At 47.3% G+C, this 27,117-nt stretch overlaps 1 protein-coding gene across 1 annotated transcript in view; it reads right to left on the bottom strand.

The window, feature by feature from the left end:
* ZNF831 (zinc finger protein 831) overlaps positions 1-27,117 on the bottom strand; it is a 530,261-nt gene that overhangs the window by 480,518 nt on the left and 22,626 nt on the right. Inside the window, exon 2 of the mRNA XM_086932647.1 lies at positions 1,520-5,814. Within this exon, the coding sequence (XP_086788773.1) occupies positions 1,520-5,776 (4,257 nt within the window). The 5' untranslated portion in view covers positions 5,777-5,814. The remainder of the gene's footprint in view (positions 1-1,519; positions 5,815-27,117) is intronic.

Here is a 27,117-nt window from a genome sequence, read left to right as displayed (position 1 = left end):
TCAACCACCACGGTTGTGGCACCGACTTGCCCGGTGGCCCCACACAGAGTCTCTAGTAAGGCACCCAAATAAAAATGGATTCCCTCAAGTGTGTCAGTTAAACTTAGTTACAACTTCTGATACATGTGTAGCAATTCTTTTATTCAAAGGATTTCTTGTAAGGAGTAGCAGTGTAGAGCCTTCATCAGGACTTTAAATAACATAAATGAAATCATATTTCACTAATAAATTATTTGCCTAAAAGAAATGGAAAACATCAAGTCAATCACTCGAAATATAAATATAGAATTTGCGTTTATAAATCATCAAATTGATTGGAAAATAAGCAAAACATATATCTTGATAGTCTGCCACAACTTTATAATTCATGTGGAGAAACCTCTGCAAAGTAGTTGCCAGAAAATCCTAGAGACTAAAAATGTTTTGAGAGGATTCTATAATCATGTGAACTGTAGTAACCCCTTCTCCCTATTTTTTATTATGCGCACCACGTATAACAGGCGCGTAACCTTTATTTAAAACCTTGCACAGGTCGCCTGGGTTTACACCTTTGGAATGATTTCTAATATTGATAAAATCTCTGTGAGTAAATACTAAGAACCGAAACCTTTGTCGACTCGGCCATCGTTCCAGACGTTTTTCCATGATGCTAAATTTTAATTTGGTCAGAGACCCATACTGGTTTTTTAACCCACAATAGATTGCACAACAGTTTTTTAATTTTTTTCGCTACGAAGTTAACAAAATTATGATATGCCACATAACCCTCACCAGCTGATTTCTCTCATCTGCATGGCAAAAGACACTGGACATATGCCAGTCTGGGATTCCTGGTCTGGCTTATCTAAGAGGCACATAACAATATCCCAACACAAGCCTGCCTGGACATGGATGGACACACAAAAAGACACAGAAATGTACATAAGAAGTACTGATGCGTAACAACATTTTGATAAATACATTTTTGGACACTAACAAACAATACAATCCCTACTTTGTCCAAGAATTAGTACAGCCTTCTCATTCTGTTTTTCAAATTTGTGTTCTGCTATAACTATTGGTATAGAATATTTTACACATATCAAAGATTGCAATTGAGTTTAATTGACAAACCTGTGGGTAAAAAATTATAAACAATGTTTCCATGCTCACTCTTTGATTAACCCCCCCCCCCCTGCTTTTGGTGCAAAGTAGCAATAAACCATGATATGTCTTTTTCAATTTACCTTACAGGCAATTTATGAAAAAATACCCTTTGTAATTTAGGTAACTTACTCAGGAACCATGGTGCTAATTTGATTGGGAAAGCTACTTAGCAAATTGTGGTCCAACATGTTAGTATAAAACATGTTGGCAGCTGAAAATGTCAACTGGGAAACTTAGTAGGAATAGTTCAATTTCAGAATGCCTTGCTTGGGGAACTTTCTTTTTAACAAAACAAAAGTGGAAAATCGAAATAATTTGGGTGTAAATGATGATGATTTCTGATATTGATGCAAAGAGTGAAACAGGTTGTTACCTTAAATTGCTGCTCCATGCTCTCCGCTAATGACTCTAGGTCCTTCATGCTATCGGTCATTGTGGAACTGTTGGCTGAGTAAGTTATCGTGTTGACTGTATTGAGGACTGACACTCTGCAGCTTGAACTGGGCTTTTCCACGGTTGATTGGTCCAGGCATGAATGTGGCGAGGAGCATAATGGATGGCTCTCTTTCTTCTGTTCCACTGTGCAGGACAGGTTTCTGGACAGGCAACACCATGTCATGTGCACCTCTGTGTTCAGAGACGGGAAACTGATGTTGGCTGTTGGAGAACCCTTGCCTGAGTAGATGCGTGTACCTTTTTTGGACAAGAAAGGCACACCACACTGCGGAATAGTGACCATGTGGGAAATAGATGCCCCGGCAGAACGGCAAGGCTCAAGAATATTGCCTGCCGGGATCTTGGCACTTGAGTTGAGTGGAATTGGAGGGCAGCCATGAATGCTGCCTGTGCACGGAGTATATGAGTTACATGTACCCGCTGGCTCTTCCTGCTTGCCTCCTGGGGGCTTTCCTGAACACAAGTAAGATGGTGCCAAATTTAGGTGGTTTTCTGTAAGGAGACAGTGTGTTAGCTCATACTTCCTTTCGCGATCTGCTGGTAACAAACCAGTACCTTTGTCAACTGATCTCCATGGTAAAGTCTGATTGCTTTTCAGCACTGTTTGGTCGGTGTTTGTTTTGGAACATTTCACGACACATTTCGTTTCCCCGGACCCTCCATACTGGGAGTCCGTCACTTTGGTCTTGTCTGGGTAAGTGTTGTTTTTGCCATAACTGGTGTTTACCATGCAGGTAATAATGCTCATGGCCAATGAGTTGCTTGGAAAGCCAGCTAGGAAAGATCCCCTCTCAGCTATAGGACTGACAATCACTGACTGCTCGGTGTGTTTAGGTGGAAATACAGATGAGGGGGACAAATTGATGAACCTGTTCATGGTGTTCAACGAGGACCCAGTGACTGAGACTGAAAGAGCAAGACTAACATTTCCCTTTTCTCTTCCTGGTGTACACAACAATTCTGCTGCAGGCAGTTTAAGTAGGTATTTTGGAGAAAATGCACTTTGTTTAAGAGCGGCTGACTGCACCACACCTTGCTGAGGACTGGGTGGTGTGCAAACAAGAGCTTCCAAGTTATGCTCTCTCCCGACAGTGCAGGCTGAGTTCTTCAATTCAGAAGGTATCCAAGGATTTTGATGCTTTTCCAAAATTGAGCTCTGTACCACTGTGGCATCGGAATGCTGAGTTAGGACATGCAATGTTGACGTCAACCTACCTGTTGCATCAAGAGAAGACTTCTCTTGAAGTGGTGAATCACAGGCTTGGCTGTACGTCTTCACGCAGGCAAAGCCATTGGCACACTGAGTGATGCCATCTTTGTTTCCCTCGTCGGGGTAATGGGAACGTTCCAATGGGCTTGAAATAGCATACAAGCGTGCCTCTGCAATTGTGTCACTAGAATCTCCATGCGTTGCGTTACTGGCACTAGAATGGGAGTGTAACTGATTTATTTGTCCCAAATCCTCAACTTTGACCTTCTTCCTCTCCGATGGTAGCTTTCCACCTTCTTTAAAGGGCTCAATACTGCTTTTTCCACCATATTCACTTTCCTCTAGTCTACAAATGGTTTGTACACATTGGCTAAAAGTTTTGTGGCTGGTGTCTCTGTTACTGGGTGTTCTGCTTGCATGGTCTAGTCCTGGGGTAAATGGTGCATCCAAACCTGCCAGGCTGGTGTGTTGCACATAATGGTGTGGTTGAGTTATATTTAGTGGCGTTATCAAGTTTGTTGTTGATTGACTTGTTACCGGCTGAGGTGTCTTTGGTCTGCCAATGTTTAGGGTGGGAGCACCTACACTTAAGCTTTCACTGAAGCCCGGTGTGGATCGGCAGCTTTGCCCTTGGATTGAGACTGTTTTGTTCCATCCTCCCTTGTGAGCGGGATCATGAGGTGGAGAGATCACCGAAAGGTTCCTAAAGGTGCCATGTCCAGTCCATTGCGAAGTCTCCCTCCCGTTTCGAGTACAAAGGTATTGTTGGCCAGTCTTCTGTGAACTTACCAAAGAAGATGTGGCAGGGACTTTGGGATCAGCCTGTGAACTAAATCCCCCATGACTGCTCTCCACTTGCAATTGAGAAACAAGACTTGTTAGGTCATTTAGGTGACTTTCTTTATTATCTCTTCTCTTTTTAGCTTTTTCGTGGTTATTTTTCTGATACAATTTTTTGAATGTTTCATCTCCATACATTTGCCACTTTTCCTGCGAAAACATCTTCAGTTTCTTCCGACTGTTTTTTTTGCTGATTGTAGGGCATTGGGTGGTGGATCCCAGCTTACCAGTCCTGCCTTCTTTGCTGTCCTCAGCTGGGGAGTAGTCAGTAGCTTGACTTGACGGCAAATGATCCACTGCGCTTTGCCTGACGAGTGCCCGAGGGTGACTATTGGGGCAATCCAATAAGCTGGTAGCTAACTGACCGCCATGCAGCAAACTTGAGAAGCTTGGATCCAAGGGTTGGTTTTGCAGGAAATGGAACTTGGAGTTACCCATTTGCTCTCGTAAGTTTCTTTTACTTTCCACAAATGGCAGCGAGTTACTTCGTGTCACTGGCACACAGTCAATTGTCGTGGAGAACTGGGTGGGAACTGAATGGAAAAAGAGTGGCTTGCTTTTTTCTAAGGGGGTATAGGTAGACTTGGCAGAGCAGAGTGAGTAATTGTTTTTCCTGTTGCTGCCAAGAGACTTGATGTCAAAATGAAAAGAATCCTTGTACGTGTAGGGCATTGGCAGGTCAATGCTGCCTTGTTTGGACAATGCTGTTTTACGAGGCCTCACATTGTCAAGTTGTGTGTCGTCCACTACAGCTTTGTTCCGAGAGATCAGTTTTGAGATATGCTCTTCCAGCTGCTTCTTCTCCAGTGGGAAGCTGGATGTTTTCTCTGTGTGTTGCATCTGCAGCAGGTTGAGGCCTGTGTCCTCAGGACCACTGTCATTTTGCTCCTGCTCCTCAGCCTCACTGCTCTGCTCGCAAAGACTGTGCAGTGGGCTGGATGGCCAGGTCTGCTGGTCCATGCTGTCTGAGTGAGAGAGATAGCCGGAGTCAGTGCTCTCACATTTCTTGAGTTTGCGTTCTGAAGCTGGACATTCCAATGCCTTCTCAGAATATGTTACTTGTTGCCTTTGCGACTGAACCTGTCTAGTAATGGTGGAGAATCTTTGTTCCTGCAGCTTTTTTGGAACATAAGGAATTGGTGTAACAGCGGCTGTGGACTGCATGATCTGTGGGTCTACTGAAGACTCTCTGGCGTTGACGTTGTCCAAACAGATAGTCCTGCCCTTGATCCTTGTGTTTGAAGGCGTAACTTGCATGCACTCTGGTACCAGTGATGTATCTGCTGTGGATAATGTATTGCCCATATTATTTTCCATCTCTGGACATATGTCATCAACGTGCAAGTCTTTGCTTTCATCAAGACGACCAACATTTTCATTGAGATGCCTGAGTCTTTCATTAAGATAGCTCCCTTTTTCACTAAGATGTCTGACCTCTTCAGGAACATGCCCACTGCTCTGTGTAAAATGTTGCTCTCCCCCGACTTCCAACACCTTCTCGCTCTCTTCGAGGTTGTTGCTGTCTGACTCTGAAGATAGCCTGGCATTGTTGACGTGTGTCTGAGTTCTCCTGTGTTTGTACAGATTGCTCTGTGTTTTGAATGCAATTCCACAGGTGGTGCACGGAAAGGGCCTCTCTCCCGTATGGGAGCGGATGTGTTTCTCAAGCACACTCGGTTTGAAGCAATCCCGGCCACAGTGCTTACAAATGTACTTTCCAGCATTTTTGGATTTCCCAGGGCTCCCAACACTAGAACCTGAACAGCCAGGTGACAAAATCGGCAAAGCGCCTACAATGTTCAAGGTCAAGGTCTGTCCTTGTTGTTTCTGGATTAGTGCAGGAGCCAAATCAATTTTCTCTGAATGCACGATGGGATTTAGAATCATAGGGGTGCAACAACTGTCCACACTGAAATCTTTCCCTCCTGCGGCGTGCTGCTCTGGTGACTTAAATAGGTGGTAGAGAGGCACAGGTACGGCATTCAGGTACAATTTCTGAGACTCAAACCCAGAAGCTTGGGAAGGATGTGATAAACTCTGGGTGGTGGGACTTCGTAGGCAGGCGAGAACATCTGACTGATGGGAGACTTGTTGGGTTGCGTAAGCATAGCTTGGTGGCTCCATCTCAAAGTCTGATCATCTTCATGCACATGCTCAGGTATCTGCAGGAAATAAGGGGAACAGGTCATTCAAGAAAGCATTCCTTGTATTCATACACACACAAAACCACACACACACAGAAATACTGAAGCATCAAAATTGCCTACTTTTTGACTCATTAGCTTGACAAGTCGCCACCAATGACGGACAGCAGTGTCCAAAAGCGCATTAAAGAGATTGTTGTGGAACATATAGTTTGTTTAGTGCATCATGAATTCTTTGAAGTGGTTTTGATTCTATTTACATTACCACTGCTGTACCTGACCTCTATGTAATTAAGGAATTCAGAATGCACCTGTTGAATTTCGGAGCTTTAGAGAATTTATTGTGATACTTTGTTGCCCAATTATTGTGATACTTAGTAGCCTGATATAGTTTTTTGCCATACGCTGCAATGCAGAATACTAGAGTGTTGCTCAAGGGTCAGGCAACCAGATTCATCTGCAATAGCCATACTTAAGTGGTATATTTTGTGACCAGCCTGAAAACATAGGAATAACTATACACTCATAAAAGCTGTTTAGATACAGAGGCAACAAGATTAAACAGCAGAAAATGCCATCAAAGCCCTAAACCGTCCCTTTATCTCATCCATTCATGTCAACAAGACAATACAGTTTCATTTGGTCCATGCACATTTTATGAATTTACATTATCGGTTGCATTTAACAAATTAATTATAACATTTATATGGTGCACACTACCCAAGACAGTCTGTGACCTTATACTATGGTGGCTGCCAGTAATTGTGAAGTTGCTCCTCATACATTGTGAAACTATATATCTTACATTACTTGTGATCTTCCCACTCCTCAGCCCCATGAAGTGACCTAAAGTTGTACTCTTCTGATAAAAGCTATTCACTTGTTGTAGCTTGCTTATTTCCATCAAGAAGTGTGTTTTTTAAGATAGCCCCCTGCCAGTAGAGGGGAATAGAGCTGGCCTTTCTTTACCAGCATATTTTTACAGATGTATACAACATGGTACCCAAGGGTAGTGGAAAATATGTGGTGATAATTACCTCACCCAAACAGCTTTAGTCTGGGTGGGGCATTTAGTGCATTTTGCCACGTTTAGTCAGTATGATGCATAACATGTGAAATGAGTGCTTTCTGCACCAATGTGTCCTTGTTTTCAGTTTTTCCCAGATACATTTCACCAGTCTTTTGCTGGTGGAGTCTGTCAGTGAATAAAACACAACAGTATAATGTTTAGTGCTTTACTCAGAATTCTGATCCCTGTGCAACTCACATGTGAACAGTAAACAGGGACCATCATTTATTCCACAGACCAAAATCAGGGCCTAAGAATTATACCTCTTCATTTCGACTGACTAGAGAGATCAGTGAGATGAGCATCTGTTTTGGGAATCTGTGTGTAACCTGCAGATTGCACTTTTGAATCCCAGCCAGTTAAACTCAGGGTTTCATGCTTCCTTGGTTTTCCTAAGTGCTTTCATTGAGCTGAATAATTACACTTATTATTGAAACGCCGAGAGGTAATTACGTGTGTTTGTGCACTATATAAATGTTCGACATTATTATTATGTTTTTGTAACTATGCTGGTCTTTTGTACACATATATTTTAGAGTCTTCTCTTGGAATTGTTCATATAAAGCATGTTTAGATAAAATTGTGTCACTTAAATAAAATGTGTGAGAAATACTTCGACACCTAAGGATGATGTTGTGTTTCTATCAGTATGACAAATAAACTGCCTGGCTTTTTGTGGTGAATGGCACAAATATCGATTAAAAATATTGTGTGAAATGAATATCGTGTCAAATTATCACTACATAAATATCAGGGAACAGAATATTGAAGTTAAGAATATCGTTTTTCTGTATAGTACATTGTTTTTCAGAATGTTGTTGAATTTAATATAGTTTACTTTAATATAATTGTAATAAATGTCATTTTGAAATCATTTAAAATACACTCATAATTTAACTGTATGTGTTTGTATTATTTGTGTAATTGTTACCCGTGTTTTCCTATAGTGTGTAATTTAATGTATACATTTTGTTTTATTTAATTAGCAAATTATATGCAGTAGTTGGTTATTGGCTTTGTTCTGTGATAGGGTGGCAACTTAATTCGATTATCATTTATTGCTTTTAATGTACATTTAATTTTTTTATGTAAATTAAGGATTTAATTAGTGATTAGTTATACAAGTTGCTAATTAATTGTTGTTTTATTTATTTGAGTTTAATTTGTGAATTTAATTTCAATTTTTTTTTAACCATATTTTATTGGCCTTTAGGTTTAAAGTATTTTATTCAGCACGACACATAAGGACAGACAAATAATACATAAAGACATAGCAGGGCGCAGAGCCAGAGTTCCAAAGCGGCAGCAACAAGTAACATCCTGTGAATGTCGATCGCTCAGCAGCAGAAGACAAATGTCGCCTCGATGTGTCATGACATTTCCAACAACCTCCCCCCCCCCCAAACTGCCCCCCCAACTCCCAACTACCCCTCACCCACCCCCCTCCCCACCCCTCGTCCAGTGCACAGTTCCTAAATAGCGACACACATCAGAGCCTCAGTATCAGGGATGTCCAGTCCATAGGGAGATCATGGGGCAGAGCCCTCCGGGGTCGGGAGCCTGAGAAGGCGGAGATACCTGGGACAGGTGAGCTCCCGAAATTCAGTAAGCAACAGGGAGTGAAAGGGTTGCCAGAGTTCTCTAAACTGATCCACATCACCCGCCACTGTAAGGGACAGTTTCTCCATACCCAACACGTGCCACAATCTGTGAAGCCAGCCAGTGATAGACGGGATCGTGGCCGTGTGCCAGTGTATTAATATGTTCTGGACAGCAGAACCCAGAGCGATCGCTATCTGTCTACCCCTGCGAGATCGAAGGGGATACATCAAATCATTCGGAAGCCCCAACAGAGTGTAGGCAGGGAAGCGGGGCAGTTCAATTTCGAAGCTAGAATCAATTTCATCCAACACTTCCCTCCAGTAAGGCTCCAGAAGCGGGCAGTCCCAAAGTATGTGAGTGAGAGTACCTCGGAGCCCACATCCCCTCCAGCATGTGTCATCCTTACTACGATCAAACTCTCGCACTCGTTCAGGCGAGTAATACCAGTAGGTAGAAACTTTTGTTAGTGTATCTGTGAGCCCCATGTGATAAGCTGAATGCCTCGCTCTGTATGATATGTGTTCCCACTCTTTATGGCTTAGTGTCCTCCCCAATTCCCGTTCCCATCGCTCCCTCCCGGGGTGATAAAGGTGTGTCGCTGATGGCTGCAGTAGTTTATACAAATCAGTGATCAGTTTAGAATCCGAAGTCCTCGTCATGAGCCAATGTTCATAGGGGAGAAAAGGCCGGTCGGCCGTCCCTCTCACCTGCGGCTGAAGAGCCCAGTGGCGAGCCTGCATATAATGAAGTCGCTCTGTCTCCGGAAGCGAAAACTCTTGACGAAGTTGGAGAAAGGGGTGAACCCCCTCCGGGCCATACAGGTGACATAAGGCCCTACATCCCGCCTGACGCCATCTCGTAAAGGCCCCCTTTTCCATCCCCGGGGTAAAGTCCGGGTTGTCCACCAGTGGGGTGAGCGGAGACGGAAACGTGGTAAGACCGCGCAGAACGCCAGTAGCGTCCCACACTCGCAAAGGCACTCTCGTGACAAAGGAAGCGTAGAGGTTTTTAGGCCGGTGCAGGCGACGCAAGAAAGGGATCTCCTGCAAGGGCCTCCCAGCCACCGACTGATCCTGAAAGAGCCAATGCTTGTCAGATTCCCATTTACTCCATTCTACAAGGTAGCGCAATTGAGTAGCTTGAAAGTACCTGCGGAAGTCCGGAATACCCAACCCACCAGCTTCCGGGGCCAGCAATGAGAGGGCTCGACGCATCCTAGGTTTCTTACCCTGCCAGACAAACCGAGAAACGTCCGCCTGGAGCTGCGAGATCCATCCCACTGGTGGTTGGAGCGGCAGGGCCCGAAAAAGGTATAGTACCTGAGGCAACACTGTCATCTTGACAGCGGCTATCCTGCCAAGCCAGGAAAAAATGCCTCGGTTCCACCGGCCCAACTCCTCCCTAATCTTGGCACCTAGAATCCGGTAGTTCGCTGACACCATGGCCGGCAAGGCGGGGGCAATCTGGATCCCCAGATACGGCACCGCTCCTGAGGACCAGAGCATGGGGAACCGCTGCTGCAGATACGACCTAGTGTCCGGTTTGAGGGAGACATCCAGCGCCACCGATTTCCCCATGTTCATCTTGAACCCGGACACAATGCCAAAAGAGGCCAATTCCTCCATGCACGCAGGTAGAGCCACGCGAGGCCGGTCAATGGTCAGAATAACATCGTCAGCGTAGAGGCTAATAGCGTGTTCAAAGCCCCCCATTCGGATGCCAGTCACCATCGGGTTATCCCGCATCCGTTGGGCCAATGGCTCCATGTACAGCGCGAAAAGCAGAGGCGAGAGTGGACAGCCTTGCCTGGTGCCCCGTTCAATACTAAAAGAGGCTGAGGCACACCCGTTGACCCGGACCACTGCCGACGGGCGATTGTAGCAATTAAGAATCATGGAGCGGAATTTCTCTCCGATACCTGCTTTAATCAGCACTCGTTCTAAGTAAGGCCAGTGGACTCAGTCAAATGCCTTCTCCGTCCACCGCCAACAGCATCCGCTCCCCAGGAATCCGGGAGGCTTTTTCCAGCAAATGGACTACACGTTTCGTATTGTCCACCGTCTGCCGCCCGGGGACAAAACCCGCTTGATCGGGATCGACCAGACCGGGTAGGTGGAGAGCCAGTCTAGCGGCTAGGATCCCCGTATATAACTTCAGATCAATGTCCAAAAGGGAGATCGGCCTATACGATCCGCACTGTGTCGGATCTTTACCGGGCTTAGGGATTACCGAGATGGTGGCTCGAAGCAGATCAGGTGGAATGGCCCCAGGGTCCGCAAAGGAATTGAAAAGACGCGCCAGTATGGGAGCCAACGTAGTGCAGAACGTTTTGTAAAATAGTGCAATATAGCCGTCCGGCCCCGGTGCCTTACCATGTTTGAGTCTGGCAATATCACCTCCTCAACCCGGATGTCTCTGTCTAAGTGGTCCGCCTGTACCGGGTCCAGGGAAGGCAGGGCAACCGAGCCCAAATACGCTTCCAGGGCCTCTTCATTCGGGGGAGTTCCTGAATAGAGATCTTCATAAAACCCGCGGAAGACAGCCGCTATCTGTGCGTCATCTGTCTCCAGTCGCCCCGATTGGTCAGTGATTTCTTTAACAAGCTGAGATTGCCTCGCCACCCGGAGCCTATTTGCCAATAACCGGCCACACCGGTCCCCACCGGTGTAAAAGGTGTGCCGCAGCCTCAACGCCGCATACTCAGCCCGGTCAAGATCCAGGGCTGCCAGAAGCTTCCGGGCCTCCTTGAGCTGCCGCCAAATTCGGGGAGCCCCCGTCCTGCGGTGGATCTGTTCCAGCTCTCTCACCCGATCCGTAAGTTCCTCCCTTTTGGCCTGCCGTGCCTTATTCTCCGCCGATGAGATCGCAATGAATTCCCCTCTGACAACAGCCTTCAAGGCCGCCCACTGTGTAGCCCGACTAGTGTCAGTATTGTCATTATGAGACTGAAATTCTTTGATCACTGTCTCAATGCGAGCCACTACCTCCTTCCTGTGCAACAGCGTGTCACGAAGGCGCCATGTCCGAGGGCGAGGGGCCGTCGGAGGCACATCCAGCAGAACCTCAACAGGAGCATGGTCCGAAAGGGAGATCACCCCCATCTCCACTCCAGAGGCCAGCGCCTTTACTGGGGAGGTAACCAAAAGGTAATCTAACCGCGCATACGTCTTGTGCGCGTGGGAGAAATATGAATAGTCCCTATAATTCGGGTGCAGCTGTCTCCATAAGTCAAGGAGGTCCACCTCTTCGAGTTGAGCTCTGCGGTTCGCAGAGAGTTCCCCGACCTGAGGGGAGCGCTGCGCTGACCTATCCAGTGCGGAATCAAAGACAATATTAAAGTCCCCCCCGAGTATTATATGCCTATCCTGAGTAGCAGAGACCTCTTCGATCGCCGCCTGCAGAAAGCGGTCTTGCCGCTCATTGGGACTGTATAAGGACCCGATCGTAAACGGGAGACCCCCTATCTTAAACCGGTAAGCCAAAAGTCTACCTTTTTGTTCAGTGAATTTGTGAAGGATTTCCCCCTTGAAGTGGCGCGCCACCAGAATCGCCACCCCGGCCGTTTTAGTGGTGCAGGAGGAAAAGAATTGTGTAGGGAACTTGTGAGACTTGAATCTGTGTGTGTCCCGTGATAGCAAGTGCGTCTCCTGTAAGAGACAAATGTCTGCCTGTGTGTTCTCTAAGAGCGAGAGGACTGCCCGCCTCTTGACAGGATTATTCAAACCCCGAACATTCAGGGTCACCACCTTACACGTGTTGGGAGGCATGGACAACAGTGGAGCAAAAAGCAGCAGGATCCCCCGTCAGCAAGATTGGGAGGGCAAAGGCCAAGCACGGCGCAGGGCGCAGTAGAACACAAAGCAACGCACAGGGGCATGAGAAGCAATCCGTGTCATACAAACCAGTGAGCACACCACCCATCCCCCGACCCACCGCCCTCAAAATGCATCGTACCAACCGCCCCCTGCCCTTCCAATTCACACGGAACCCATGAAGACAAGCCAGGCCATAGCCGCTGTAGCTCAGTGGAAGCAACCCAAAAAGTACAGACACTGCCAAGATAACTAGAAACCTCCTTGTGCACTGGACGACCTCCCTTCCCCACTGCCAACTCCCGGATCCCCCCCTCCTACCCCAACCCCACCCTTTCCAAAACTCCCCAGGTGACCCCGTCCCTTCCCCACCACCCCCCCACCCCAGTCCCTTCCCTCAACTGGGACTGACACAACCACCCCGAACACCTCCCCACCCTCCTTCCAGAAGCCCCGCAAACCCATTGTCCCAGTCCGGTCCTCGTCGGACAAGCCTGCGGAAAGTCAAACCAGTGGACGTCCAGCCACCACGCACCCCTCCGTGTCCCCCGCCCTCCCTAGACCCCCAAACCTGCATTTCCATCGGTGCGATGTCGATCTCCCCCCGGAGTTCATTCAAGCTGTCAGAGCCACCTCAGTCATTGTAGGATCAGCTGTCCCATCCCGCACCTCGGCCTCCGGCCCCAACCCAGCCGCGGGAGAGTCCGGCCTTGTCGAAGAAGCAGATGACTGCCGGCCGGGGACTGTCTGCCAGCCATCTCTGGTGAAACGATTCCGGCGGGGCGTGGGTGATCCGTCCTCAGTAGCAGTGATCCCCAGCACCCCACAGGTATCCTGGAGGGAACGCAGCTGATGGAGGGTGCCATTCCAACGAAAGATGAGACGGAAAGGGTGTCCCCAGGAGTACTGCGTGCCATGACCCCTAAGAAAGTCGGTCGCAATTTTAAAAGCTTTGCGCTTCTGGAGGGTGGACGCGGCCAGGTCCTGATAAAGGGCTACTCGATGGCCCCGGAATTCCAGGGAAGATCTCTTCCGGGCCTCCCGCAGTATCCGTTCCTTCAGGGGATAATCCGGCAAGAAGGCCAAGATATCCGGAGGGGGTGCCGAAGTCCGGCGCTGCAGGCCCACTCGGTGCGCCCTATCAATCCGGATGGGAAAGTCAGCCGACTCACCCAACACCTCTCGGAACAGGTCTCCAAGGTACGATGCGATGTCCTCCCCCTCCTCCCGAGACGGAATGCCTCGGACGCGGATGTTGTTCCTCCTGGAGCGGTTCTCGAGGTCCTCCGTGTGTGACTGCAGATCCAGCTGTTGTTCCCGAAGACGAATGACCTCCTGCTGTAGTTGCGTGATTTCTTCGTCTCTGGTGTGGCCCGCTTCTTCCACCGTAGCCACTCTGTCACCCAGGCCGTCCACTTCCCTTCGTATCTCACGGACCTCTCCTGCCACCTCCTGCTTGAGCGTTTGGAAGTCTTCCCTCAGCGAGCTGAAGAGTGATTCCAGGAAGGACCTCGTTACCGGCGGCTCCCCCCCGCCCGCTCCTTGGGAGCCACTCGGTGGAGTTGGGGACGGCTGACCCCGATCCTGTCTCGCGCTGTTCCTGTGCAACATCTCAGGCAACGTGCGATCTCCTTTCCGCGTCCCCTTATTCTGCGCCATGATGGCCGACAAGATGCTCCCCTCGGAAGTCTAGTGTCCCGGCCCCCGGTATGGTCTCAGGACCGGGCTAGCGGCCCCACACGTGTCTCTCCAATGACCCAAGACCTGGGCTGCTTCACCACCAAGGCAAAACCCGCAATGGGGCCCACGGCCTGCACTCCCAGTGACCTGCTGTCCGCTTGTGTCAATAGGCCCCCAGGGCCCGCACTCGCATTCCCCTCCACTCCACTGGCTTCACAGTCTCAAGCCGACCGGCCCGGTCACCACCAGGGATTCCCCCTCAAGCCAGGTCTCGGCGGGGCCACCTGATCACTCGGAGCCTGTAGCAACGCCCTGGGATCTGTCGCTACCCTCTTCAGGTCAACTCAGGAGTGCTCACCTCGGTCGCCACAAGGTTGGCTAGTCCAAAAGAGCCTGTTCCAGTTCGCGCCAATGTGTGGGCGTAATGGCGGGTCTAAAGGCAGCAGCCCGCTTCAGCTCAGCGTCCTCTTGCCGCACAGCTCACCGCCGGGCCCATAGAAGACTCCGCAAACTGCTCTGGGCCCCTCTCTCCAGCCTGGCGGGTCGCAAGGCCTCTGCCTCACTGAGCTGCTGAGGACCAGGGAATAGGCCAGAGCCACGGCCTCGATTAGCGCAAGGCTCCGCCCCCGCCGCTCGCCGCTCCACTTTGAGCACCGGGTCCACCAAGGAGACTTCCTCTGGGCCAAGCAGGGGTGCTCGGGACAGGCACAGACGGACCACAGCACCTCCCGGAGTTCCGAGGCGGCTATCAGACAGGTCCGTGTCCGGGTCTAGGCCCAAGCCGCGGCCTCTCGTAGTTGCCGGATGCGGGCGCGGCGCCGGACCCCCTCCGACTTCAGGGCAGACCCGCTGTGCGCACCGCAAGCACAGGCGGCGAAGACCAGGCCCAGCGGGCAGAGCGGAGCTCCGTTGCGGCCACCTGGATCGGCGTCCAAATCTGGGCAGGGTCCGACTCCCTCCCAGGCCGCGCACCAGGCTTCACCCACTCTCTGTACTGGCGCCGCACCTCGGACCGCAGGAGCACAAAGGAATTCGGCTAAAGGCTCACAGCCGCTACTCCATGCCCTAACACCCCCGCTCCATGGATCTGAGCATTCCGGGGGGGAGAATCAGCTCAATTACGGTAGGCGTAGGGCTTCAGGACGGCGGAGCTCACATCGAGTGCGACCACTCAGCTCGCCATCTTGGCCACGCCCCCTTTTATTGGCCTTTAAACAATATCGACATACATGTTCATTTAGAGGCTCGTATCTAGCACTCAGGGTACATGACATGCCATTTACATTCTCTGGCACAATACCTCCAAATTTCTCTTTGAAACAAAACTAAACCCCCCTCCCCCTTAAGTTGCGTTTAGGTAAACCGGTGAGTGTGTCTACGTGCTACCAGGTTCTCGTGCGTCAGTCTCCCAGATTCCATGCATTACAGTGCTAAATCTTCTGATGCTGTTAGGCTGAATGTCCCTCTTGTCTATCCTCTCGTTCTGACTCTGCCACCCTCGGAGTGCTCGCTGCACTATTGTTGTCCTGCTCATTCGTCACCAACTCACACTCTAGGCTTTCACAGACTCTAGCCCTCTCCATTTTGCCTATTTCCCGGCTGGCCTCTCTGAGTAACAATCTGCCTTCTGCTCCTGTCTACCTCCTAAGCTCTTTTTCCATATGGTAATCCGTGGCCCTCCCGGCGCTTTCCAATTCCGGGCTATCACCCTCTTGGCCAGGACATAGGCTAGGTCCTGAAACTTTTCCTGTCACTTTATTTTTGGCGTATGGGGGAACCACCCTAAAAGGAAGTGCTCTGGGGCCTGCGGAAGCTCTTTGTCAATAAGGGCACCTACCGTCTGCCGTACCTCCCCCCAAAAGACCTGCAATATGGGGCAATTCCAAAATATATGGAGTATGTACGCCTCTCTTTCGAATGTAATTTCTATTTTATTTTTCAATTGTTTAATTAGTAGTTTTTATTGCAGTAGGGGATTGTTGGGTGTGTAGGAGAATAGAGTGGAAAGTTATTTGAATGATAAATGTTTTTACATTCATCATTTACATTATATAAATATGTAATCGCTAATTAAATATGCATTAATTTAATTGATTTTTATTAACATGAACTTTTTTATTTGATTTTGTATTAATTGAGTGATCAATCTATTTATTAATAATCTTTGCAAAAGGTATTATTAGGTTTCATATTACCTTTCAAGCAGTATTTTAATATTATTATTTTTTTATTTATTTGAGTTGGGGGGGAAAGTGAATGAATTATAATTTATTCAAGTTTAGTCAATTTATTTTATAACTTATTCTATATAAATACATACATGTGGGGCGATGCAAGAGCGAGGCTTACCTTGAAAAAGTTCCAGGTGGAACGAAACATGTTGGAATTAAGCCGCAAGCTGCTTGTTTTAATTCATTAAAGACATTTGAAACGGAGCTTCCTGGTGTGACCACCGTTTTTTCCTCTGGGATCAAACCTTGTTGTAATACGTATCGGCGTGGTTCAGCCGAAGGTCTCACACCGCCACAAGAGCGCCAGCTATCTCCCGCCCTGAACCATCCTGCTGTAACTCGGGAAAACCGAAGAAAGGGAGATGGGTGCCACCGAGGACTGGATCTCGGTATTGGTTCGTTAGTGTCAGTCTCCATGCAGGCTGACCCACGGAAGCTCGTCATCCAATTGATGTACTCTGAAACAAGCACCGCAAGAACAGCAGCGTAGCGCTCTACCCACTGGAGGGTTTTTAAATATTCAACAGACTTGTTGAATCACAGTCCGACCTCTAGTGTCAGAAAACAATAACCTATTTGGAAGACAACACCGAGGGAGACACGAAATAAAATGGAAAACGACCTTCAAAGAACTCGGACTGTGCACCAAAAGGTCTGGGATTAGGGCACGACCACAAGTCCCATAATGCATTTTAACAGGAAGTGATTCCATAAATGAATGCCATTGGAGGCAAACAAAATGACTTTGAACATCAGACTGTGGGGCGATGCAATAGCGAGGCTTACCTTGAAAAAGTTCCAGGTGGAACGAAACATGTCGGAATTAAGCCGCAAGCTGCTTGTTTTAATTCATTAAAGACATTTGAAACGGAGCTTCCTGGTGTGACCACCGTTTTTTCCTCTGGGATCAAACCTTGTTGTAATATATATATATATATATATATACATATATATATACATATATATATATATATATATATATAGAGAGAGAGAGAGAGAGAGAGATGTTTTAATAATTGTTATGTTGCAGATAAGTAACTGTTTCATACAAAATGAGTTGGAATGGAATATGTAACCTCTACGAAGTCCAGCCCTTTCCCTATTGGTGCTAAGATTGCAAAGGGAGTGCCTACATTGGGGTGGAAATAGTAAATCTAATCTGTCCGATGTCCACCACCTTTCCTACTGTTGCTTAAGTTAGAATGGAAAGTTTAAATTCAACCCTCCAAAGTGCAACACATTTCTTACCATTTCTTAGATAGGAGTTGGAATGGTAAACGTAACCTCCCCCAAAATCCAATGTTGCCAAGCTGTTGTTTACATTTTTTTTTAAAATATTTGTATTGAAACTTCATAAAAAAGGCAATATAGCACGAGGCTGTTTTAGGGCCTTGTACAATCAGATCAATCAATGAGGCATATGTGAAACAATTCATCACAGGCACTGAATAACTTGGAACAATTCAAATACAATCCCATCAGACCTATAGTCAGCTTTCTGCAAATCCCCCCACAAGGGTTATTCCACTATCCCTCGAAATGCTCTCCACGAGGACCAGATTTTTTTCCCATTTGCGAGGGCAACCTCTACCACGATATATCCTTTTTTTCCAGAGCTTACTATATCTGGGTGGGGGATCATCCCCCCTAATATGCAGGATACAGCATTTGGCCATGCCAGGGACTCCTGCTTCCATCACCCCCTCATAAGTCCCTGAAGCATCAATCAGTAGGGTTGTATCTTTGGACAGGACCACAGCGTATGAAAGAATGTACCATGCTCCCCACTTCCCTAGAGGCAGAGATTTGTGGGGCATCTGCCCATGGCATGTAGGGTCGTGCAGAAATAGTAGGAAAGGTGCAGGATACACAGTTGGATTACATGAAATCCCATTTTAATGGCTATCTCCCTGAAGGCACCCGTAGCCTCCTCCCTTTCGCCATCCTGGAAGTCCTCCATCTCGGCTTCCCATTTAGTCTTCAGTTTATTCAGTATGTCTGGGGAGCTGAGAATTAATATCTTGTATAAAAGTGAGATGGCCCATTTAGGCAGTGGTTCTGTCTGGATGTGGTCCCCTAAGGGCGAAAAATTACGATTAGGGTGTGTTTGGGGACGTGTCAAAGTTGGATTATTTATATATCTCTGTGGGCGTCAGATCGTATTGCGCTTGCATTTAAGTCTGTGTGAGCATGGAGTCCCCTATCCACACATCTCATAGTGTGAATATACCAATGAGGTTCCATTTTGTAAATCTTGTAACTTCCCCACTGCTTTTAGGAGGTCACTGGAACATATGGGGGGGGTAATTTCCGTTGGTTTTCCCCTTCATCCGAACAAGGTGGCTGCTTCCCTCCAGGTTCTCGCCACTGTTTTTGTGTGCGGCAGCAGTAGGCTTGAGGTGGTGGACCAGTAGAGCACCCCTGATATCCCTCCTGTCCCCAAGTCAGTCTCACCAGCCTCAATTCCGTGTCATCCCACGCGGCGAATGCCACCACCATTAGCTTAGTAGCCCAGTAGTAATTTCTAATGTCAGGCAGGCCGAGCCTCCATCATAAACTCCACCCATGAACTTTTGTAGCACTATGCTGGGTGGGGTGGGCCGGTGTTCCGGAGTAATAGGTGAAACAAAGCCTCCAACCTGTTGAAGAAGTCCTCAGATACTTTGTAACATCCCAGCAGGGAGAGCGGCAACTTCCTCCAATGCTGCACATCTGCAGCAAAGGGGTCTAGTGTAGGGACCAGGTTTTTCTAATAGAAGAGTTGTGGATCAGCCGTGAGTTAGATCCCCAAGTATTTAAATCCCTCGTTGGACATGGGCAAGGGATGTCATGCGCAGGGTGGGTGTGTTCCCCGTGATCAGGTGCATGAGGGACTCATCCCAGTTAATAGTGTATCCCAAGTATTTCCAGATGTTTTGGAGAATCTGGATCAGTCTGCATATCGTCATGGGGGATCTGTGACATAAAATAAGATATCGTCAGCGTATAAGGAAATACGCTCTTCCCAGGCCTCTCCCCAGTGGGTACCTTGCACTAGGGTGGTCTTGCATGACCCAGGTCACCAGGGCCTCCAGGGCCAGGGCGAATATCATTGGGGATATTGGGCTGCCTTGTCTCGTCCCCTGTGTAAAACAAATCTGGGCAACAATGCCCCATTCACCCTGACTTGGGTCATGGGGTCTCGATACAGGAGACGTATTCAGGCTATGAACTTGGGCTCAAATCCCAGCCTCTCTCACACACCAAACATGTAGTGCCACCCAAGTGTGTCAAATGCCACTGAGGTGTCCATTGATAACACCATGGTGGATATTCTCTCATCCCTTGACACAGCCAGTACCCCAAAGACAGGGTGACCAGACGTCCCAGATTTCCCCAGACAGTCCTGGTTTTTGGAAGACTGTCCTGGTGTCCCGACACTTTAATTAATTTTAAATAAATGTCCCAGTTTTTGGGACAAGTGTCAACTCATCCTGCAAAACAGAACTGAAACATAACGTGTATTTGTAAAGTGCACGTTTACCCAGAGGTCTCTTGGCGCTGAATAACAGATGTTCATTGTTACCCAACTCAATGGTACTCATTTTATCGACCTCAGATGGATGAAAGGCTGAGTGGACCCACCAGGATTTTGAACCTGTGACCTTGAGGTCGAACACAGGCCCCTGCAATGGACGCATTTGTCCACTGAGCCACCAGAGCAAACATATGCTTAGCGACGCTGACAAGTGAAATAACTCACGTAATTTACCTTTTTGTTTCAGGCAGTACAGGAGGAGGTCAGCTGCATTCGCCAAGCAGAGAGGATGCAAAGTGGTGAGGAGAGCCGGGGGCTCAAGCGGAAGGTCCTGCCATGACTAATGTTTTGTAAACATATCCTTGTAAAGGTGTGCCTATTCATATATAAGCATATATTTACAAGACTACATTTACTTCTTGGTCTCCTCCTGCTCTGCCTGAAAGAATCAGGAGAAATTACTCTAACTTCAGGACGTCACAGAAACAAAATCGGGACAGGCCAGATATACCGTAATCATTGGCAGCTTTTAGTCCTACTTCTATGCCTGGCCTGTCCCTGTTTTTGCTGGGTTCACCCTACCCAAAAAGTCTTCTGAGGTTGAGTCTCGACCCCCTGTGTGGCATAAAGCCTGATTGGTCCATGTGTATAAGGGAAGTGATCACCTGATGGAGTCGATAGGCTAATAGTTTGACAATATGTTTAATTTCCACACTGAGAAGGGATATGGGCTGACAAAAGCTATAACACCTGTCCAGAGGCTTTCCTGCCTTGTGGATCACCACTATTGTGGCTTGCCTCTGATCTTCTGGGAGTTAACTCCAGGACTTGACTTCCAACCGCATGTTTAATAAATGTTGCTCTAGCTTGTTGGCTAGTTACTTATAGACATCAAAGGAGAGGCCATTGGGTCCTAGGGCCTTGCCAGTGTTGAGGAAACGTAAGGCTTGGCCTAGTTCCCTAGGATGCTTGTCAAGGAACAGCCTTTGTTCCGTCGTGAGTTCAGGGATCTGATTGTCATCGAGGAAGGTCTCGATGTCAGATGATGCACAGTTGTATTGGCGGAGTAGAGGTTCTCTTAATAGTCTGCAAACCCCTCTGCTATATCCTCTGGGTCCGACCTCGTCTCCCCCCCTCATCGGTGGTAAAGCGCAGAACCAAGCTACAGGGCCGGTCTTGTTTTTCTAACCAAACCAGCAGCCTACCCGCCTTATTGCCCACATCATAGATCCTTCTCTGGGTCAGTATGTGGCATGCCCTTGAATTGTCGTCTGCCAGATCCCTGTATTCTATCTGTTTTAGCCTATGGAGTGGACATACCCCTCAGCCTCCCACTCATGTGTATGTGTTTCTAGGGACGTAATCTCTGCCTAGAGGGCGTCCAGATTTGCATTTTTACTCCGAGCAATCAGGGTGTAAGCCTGGCATCTGATCACTGTTTTGTACGTCTCCCGGGGTGTAAATTATTTCAAAATATGAAGAAGTTTCCCCTTCAAGCTTATGCATCAATGTTCTATTTGTAAGGTGGCAGGCACTGACGGCCTTGAGTCCACTTGGTCTTTTTGAGTTTCCCCAAATTTCCAACCACACCGGCGAGTGGTCTGATATGCCCCTGGCTAAATGGCAAATATCGGCGACCCTGGTGATGTTGGTGGTCTGTCTAAATATGTAGCCTAGCCTGGAGAAGCTGTAGTGTGTTCCGGATAAGAAAGTGTATTGGCGCTCCTCTGGGTGAAGGAGGTGCCAGGTGTCTGCTACTCCCAATGCTGTAATAAAGGATGCCAGAGTCGGGTGCCAGCATCTAGATTGTGCCTGTCCATGTCCTTGTGATTACCGCATTAAAATCTCCGCCCATGAGTAGAAGGCCATCCGGCAATTGGAGTAATAGGCTACTCAACCCCGGAAGTGTGTGTTATTGGTGTCTTGATGGGATGTATACCGAACATAGATTGATGGGGAGACCCTCCCATGCACTTAACTGGGCCACATATTTTCCCTGGGGGGTCGGTCCAGGTTTTGTGTGAGGTATAGGGGACAGTGTTTTTGAGTAGAATTTCCACCCCTCTAGAGTCAGTGGAGTAGCCAGCATGCACAGTCATTGTGTACCCACACCTCAACATGGCTCTGCAGGAGTTACCCAAGAGGTGAGTGTCCTGTAGCAGTCCAAAGACAGGATTGTGTCACTTGAGGTATTGCAGTAATATCCTCCGTTTTAGCCTGTCCCCCAATTCGTTTACATTCCAAGACAGGAAATTCAGACACGTACGAGTGCTATATGTAGTGGTGATTTCTTGCATGTTGGTCCCTGGAATGTGCCCCATGTGAAGGGTCTGCTGTAGCGTGTGGTGTGCCTAAGATTGGAATTGTCACTGCCCTGTAATATTAAACCGAACATCTTGCTCCCCACGAACTCCCCGCTCCCTGCCACCCTGTTTGGTGAGCTCAAAACTACCCACCATCCCTCAACTTGCAGGGCGGCCTGTCGCTCATCCAAACATATTATCAAACCTTAGAACTGGGGTGAGTCTTGCCAATCAATTCATGAGAGCCTATAACTCACCCATGTCCGATTTTGTCCCTAGTCACCCCAAATCGGGGCGCATTAGTGCATTTTGACATAAGTTGGTTGGTCTTTTACCTCTTCCCTTCTCAGATAGTGGAGTTCAGTGCATACCATCGGGCCTGTAGTGGGGAGGGAGATTACGTTTCATTGGCATTCAGAGCATGTCCGACTTGTTTGCACAGTTTGCTCAGGGTTCCGCCACTGGACGATGTAGGTCTGTCTCCATTGGCATCACTGCTCGTATCCCCCCAGGCTCGATGGGGGGCACCCCTCCACCTGCCACTGGGGGCTGGGCATCATCCCTCCAGCCACTCCCAAGCCACCTTATGGGAGTCAAAGTTCCATGTTTTTTCCTTTAGCGATCGTGCGGAGTTTAGCCGGAAAAAACATCATGTATTTGAGCTCCTTTTCGTAGAGGGCCTTTTTTACTTCGGTGAAACTGCACCCCTACTGTTGGACCTTCAGGGTGAACTGCCGACCTGAGGGAATTGTTGTGTCTTTGTTATGCTACCGTCTGCGAATTAGGGGATGGAGCACCACTTACCGCTGCCTGCCAGCAGGAGGTGAAGGGGAACATTAGGTTTTGCCCCCCTCCCCCAAGGATTATACCCCAATCCTTCGGCCTTTCAACTTGTACATCTCCGCCGCCCTACTGAACAGAGTTGGAATCCATGCTATGAACTCCCAGAGGGACTACACTCTTGGAGATGAGGTGGGTGCACCTTGTTTCAATGTCCGTCTGTGGTGCTAAGCCCTGGCCCATCCAGGTGCTGCACAGGTCTACGGTGTCCTCATTGTGAGCTGTGTGTGTGCCCCACCACTCCTCCCCAGCGATAGAGGCCCCCTGGGTTCCTCTCAGTCCCCTAGGAGGCCCACCACACTTTCACCCTCAGCAGGAAGTGGTGGGGAGCCACCCACACTCCCCCCCAGGCATCAAGTAGAGTTTCTGTGTGGCTCCTCTCTTCAATGGCCCCTCAAGCCACCCCAGTCTTCTGGACCTGCTCGGTCCCTGGTCCGCACCGCTCCCCTGAGCAGGCGGGCAGAGTGCTCCCCTGGGGGACCCACAGTGCCCCTCAAAAGCTTCTCATTGTCCCTCTGTGTCCTCCACACTGTAGCATTTTCAGGCTCAGGTCCCCTGTCCCTAACGGTTGCGTTTGTCACACAATTTCCACTGCTCACCTCCTTGTGCCACGAGCCTCTGACGGCTTCAATGTCACTCCGAAACCGAGCGGGGTCTGACAGGGTCAGCTGCCCCAAGAAGGCATCTCCTCCGTAAGCCTAAAAAAATTCCGGTCCACAGCGGTCTCAGTCACCAGGGGTAGGGCGGGCCGAGCCATCTGCGACGCCTACACAGGGCAATGAAATCCAAGGGCCCCTCGAGACCACTGCAGACAGCTTCTGATTGTTATACGTATCTATATAGTGAAGATGGGGAGGATGGTGGCTGGGACAGACTCAGCGGCTTTGGGCCCCTCCGCAGGCCCTCTCACAGGCCGGGCCTGCAGTCACTCGCTGTTCAAAAGATGCCCACTGCCCCTCCTCTTAGCTACTGGCCTCACGGAGATCTGCCCACCGGGCCTCCCGCCATCAGGGAGGCGATGTATCACACTTCTGTCCACTCAGGGCCCACTTGATCTCGCCGCTGTCAGCCCTACGGTCTACCAAGCAGAGTTCCACGCCCCCTGTCGCTTGTCTATGGGGAGTGCACCACGGCTCTGCACGTTGGCACAACTGCCTCAATCACTGCATGCTGACAATTTTGGTGCCCCACGATTATGTGCTGCCGGGGTGCAGCATTGTGAGTGGGGGTGAGGAAGCATAGTGGACAGATAGTTGATTGCAGTGGCACAGGCTTGGGAGCCTCACAAGAGTGGGACCACCATGTTGAGCTGCTGGCAACAACACACCCCTGTTGTTTAGATTGGAGTCAGAGTAGTATATCAAACTCCTCCAAAATTCAACACCACCCCTTCTGTTGCTTAAATTGGAGTAGGAATAGTAAATCAAATCCTCCCAAAGTCCAACGCTTTCCCTACTGTTGTTTAGATTGGAGTGGGAATAGTAAATCTAACACTTCCAAATTCCAACACTTGCCGTGCTGTTGGTTATATTTGAGTGAGAATAGTAAATCTACCCCTTGGAGGCCCAACACATTACCTTCTTTTCCTTAAACTGGAGTGAGTATAACCTCTCCGAAGTCCACTATGTTCCCTGGTTTTGGTTAAATTGGACAAAAAATAAGCTGAGGACCAAAGTAAAAGTGGTTCCAATTAGTGGATTAGATGGCTAAGAACTGGCACATATTTTCAGATTGGGACAGTTTTGAACTTGTAAAGGTATACTGTATTTGTGTGTTGCAAGTTGTGGAAGACTGCATGGATTTGAGCATGCTGCAGGCAGTGGTCATTTTAATGTAAGGGAAATCAAAAGTAAAAAACACCCAGCAGACCATAAATCAGGCCCACACCTTGACCTTTCAGACCAGACTGTAAGGCACTGCCTGACTGCCCTACAGGCAATCTGGCCCTGAGGGTGGAATGGGAATAGTTAGTGTAATCTGTGCAAGGTGAAACACTTTTCCTATTTTTTTTAATTGCTGTTATATTACAGCTTTTTTATTTTTGATTGCTGTTATTTTAAAATAGTTTTAATGTTTGGATTTTTTCTAAAACAAAATTGCCTTTTATTTAAAAAAATAATGTCTTAGTATTCATTGCATTTATTTAATTAATTATTAAATATGTTTTTGTTAATATTTGTTTCCATTTTACTTGTTTGGTATCTGTTAATATTATTAATGTTTTGTAATTGTTTAAATATCGTTGTTATAGTTTTTTTAAAGATATATTTTATTTATATACTTAGTTTAAAGTATTAATTACATCTATTTTTATATGTTAATGTAAATTATAGAATATTTATACTATATTACAAGTATTTGCAGTATATACATACATATATACGTTATATGTAAATATATATATATATATATATATATATATATGTGTGTGTTTGTTCAGTTTGATGTTATTATTAGCATTTAAAATGTAATGTATTTAATAAGTGTTATTGTTTTTATAATTTCGAAAAGCATATTTATATATCTAGATATATATAAAGATACATATATACATGTTTAATATAGCATATTAAAACTATTATTTCAAATTATATTTGTATTTAATATTTTAAGTTATTTACTTTGCCTTTGATATTTATAAAAAATTTAGTTTTTTGCCAACATTCTGTTCCATCATATTTTTGACACAATATTTTTATAACTTAAATATAAACTCAATATTTTTGTAGACAAAATTTCTGTAATCTGAAATCGCTGATTTCAATAATCTGATATAGAGTCCTTTCTGTCTGACCATTTATTTTCCTCAGTCCTGACCAAAGACATCTCATATGGGGCCTGATTGTGGATGAGTGTTATTCTTTCAATCCCTCTAGTGGGTGCCACAGCGATTGTTCCTGTTGTATTTGCTTCTTCCGTGTTAGGGGTATAGCACCACCATGAGTATGATGCTACAAATAATGTTGCTGTGTCACCTGGAGTGTTAGTCTGACCGGTACAGAAGTTGAGCTCAGAGGCTGAGCTGAGCAGTGCCATGCTCCTGTGGGGGTATCCTGCAGATATGTGTATATGTAGAAATGTATACCTGTAACTAAACCTGAGGTTTATGGGAACTATCCTGATGTGTGAATGAAGAAGCTTACTTTTTATCCAATGGAGTCCAGAGGGAAGGGACAACAGTGCCTTCTTGAGGGATAGTGAGTCTGTTCTTGCAGAATGCATGGACTAAGACCTGGTATGAGTGAAAGCATCTACAGGAACCTGTTTGATCATGTCAATGAATGAAAGAGTTTTTTGTATGGCGCGACGTTCACTCCAACGAACATCTTGGCGCTTAGCGGAAAAGGACATCTAGGATATTTTCACAGAGGAAGAGGATGACTGAGTGAAGCGTTAAAATAAGAGATAGCGCCAGGTGGTCTGGGGTAGCAAAAACCCACATTTTGAGGAGCTTCCTGAAAGTAGGTTCTGTTTGTGTGTGCCTCAATGGAGTGGGTAGACAGTGCCTGGCTTTTGTCCCTAGTACTGCCATAGTCTTTCCACCTCTAGTTTTCAATTTGAAATCGGGTTCTGTTAACAAGTTCTCTGAAGTAGACCGCAGAGTACGTTTGGTGGTGTATGGCTTGATTCTGGATCTTAGATATTCTGGTCCAGTTTCGCTTTTGACTTTGTATGTGATGGTCAGGATTTTAAAAAGAATCCTCTTATGGACCGGTAGCCAGTGAAGCACTTTAAGTGCTGCTGCTGAGGAGGAGTCTCTAGGCAGTTTGAGTACTAGTCTTGCTGCAGCATTATGGACCACCTGCAATCTTTACACGACCGTCTTTTTCGTTCCTGCATAAAGACTGTTGCAGTAGTCCAAGCGAGATAAAATGAGTGCTGCTGCAAACGAATTTCTAGCAGGCATCGGGAGTAGGTCGAAGAATTTTCGGAGAATTTTTATAGTTTGGAAACACGTCTGCGATAGCAAGTGTTTGCGTGTGGAAGGATAGTGTGGGGTCGAACTTTATTCCTAAATTTCTGACTGTACCTACTGTTATGGGTGGAGCATCTGAATTTGAGGGCCACCACTAATTGGGCCTAAATACATTGGACTTTCCAAACAGCATAGTTTCAGTTTTTGAGCTATTACATTTAAGATGATTCAGTTTCATCCAATCCATCATTGCTGTAAGACAGTGACTTCCACCGCTGTGGAATTTTTGTCAAGAATGAGGATCAGCTGAGTGTCATCAGCGTATGCAATAGGTTCAACATCAAAGGTGGC

This window comes from Lissotriton vulgaris, chromosome 7, assembly GCF_964263255.1.
Source record: "Lissotriton vulgaris chromosome 7, aLisVul1.2, whole genome shotgun sequence".
NCBI lineage: Eukaryota > Metazoa > Chordata > Amphibia > Caudata > Salamandridae > Lissotriton > Lissotriton vulgaris.
The sequence above is the reverse complement of the archived record's forward strand: the minus strand, read 5'-3'. Positions and strand labels throughout refer to the sequence as shown.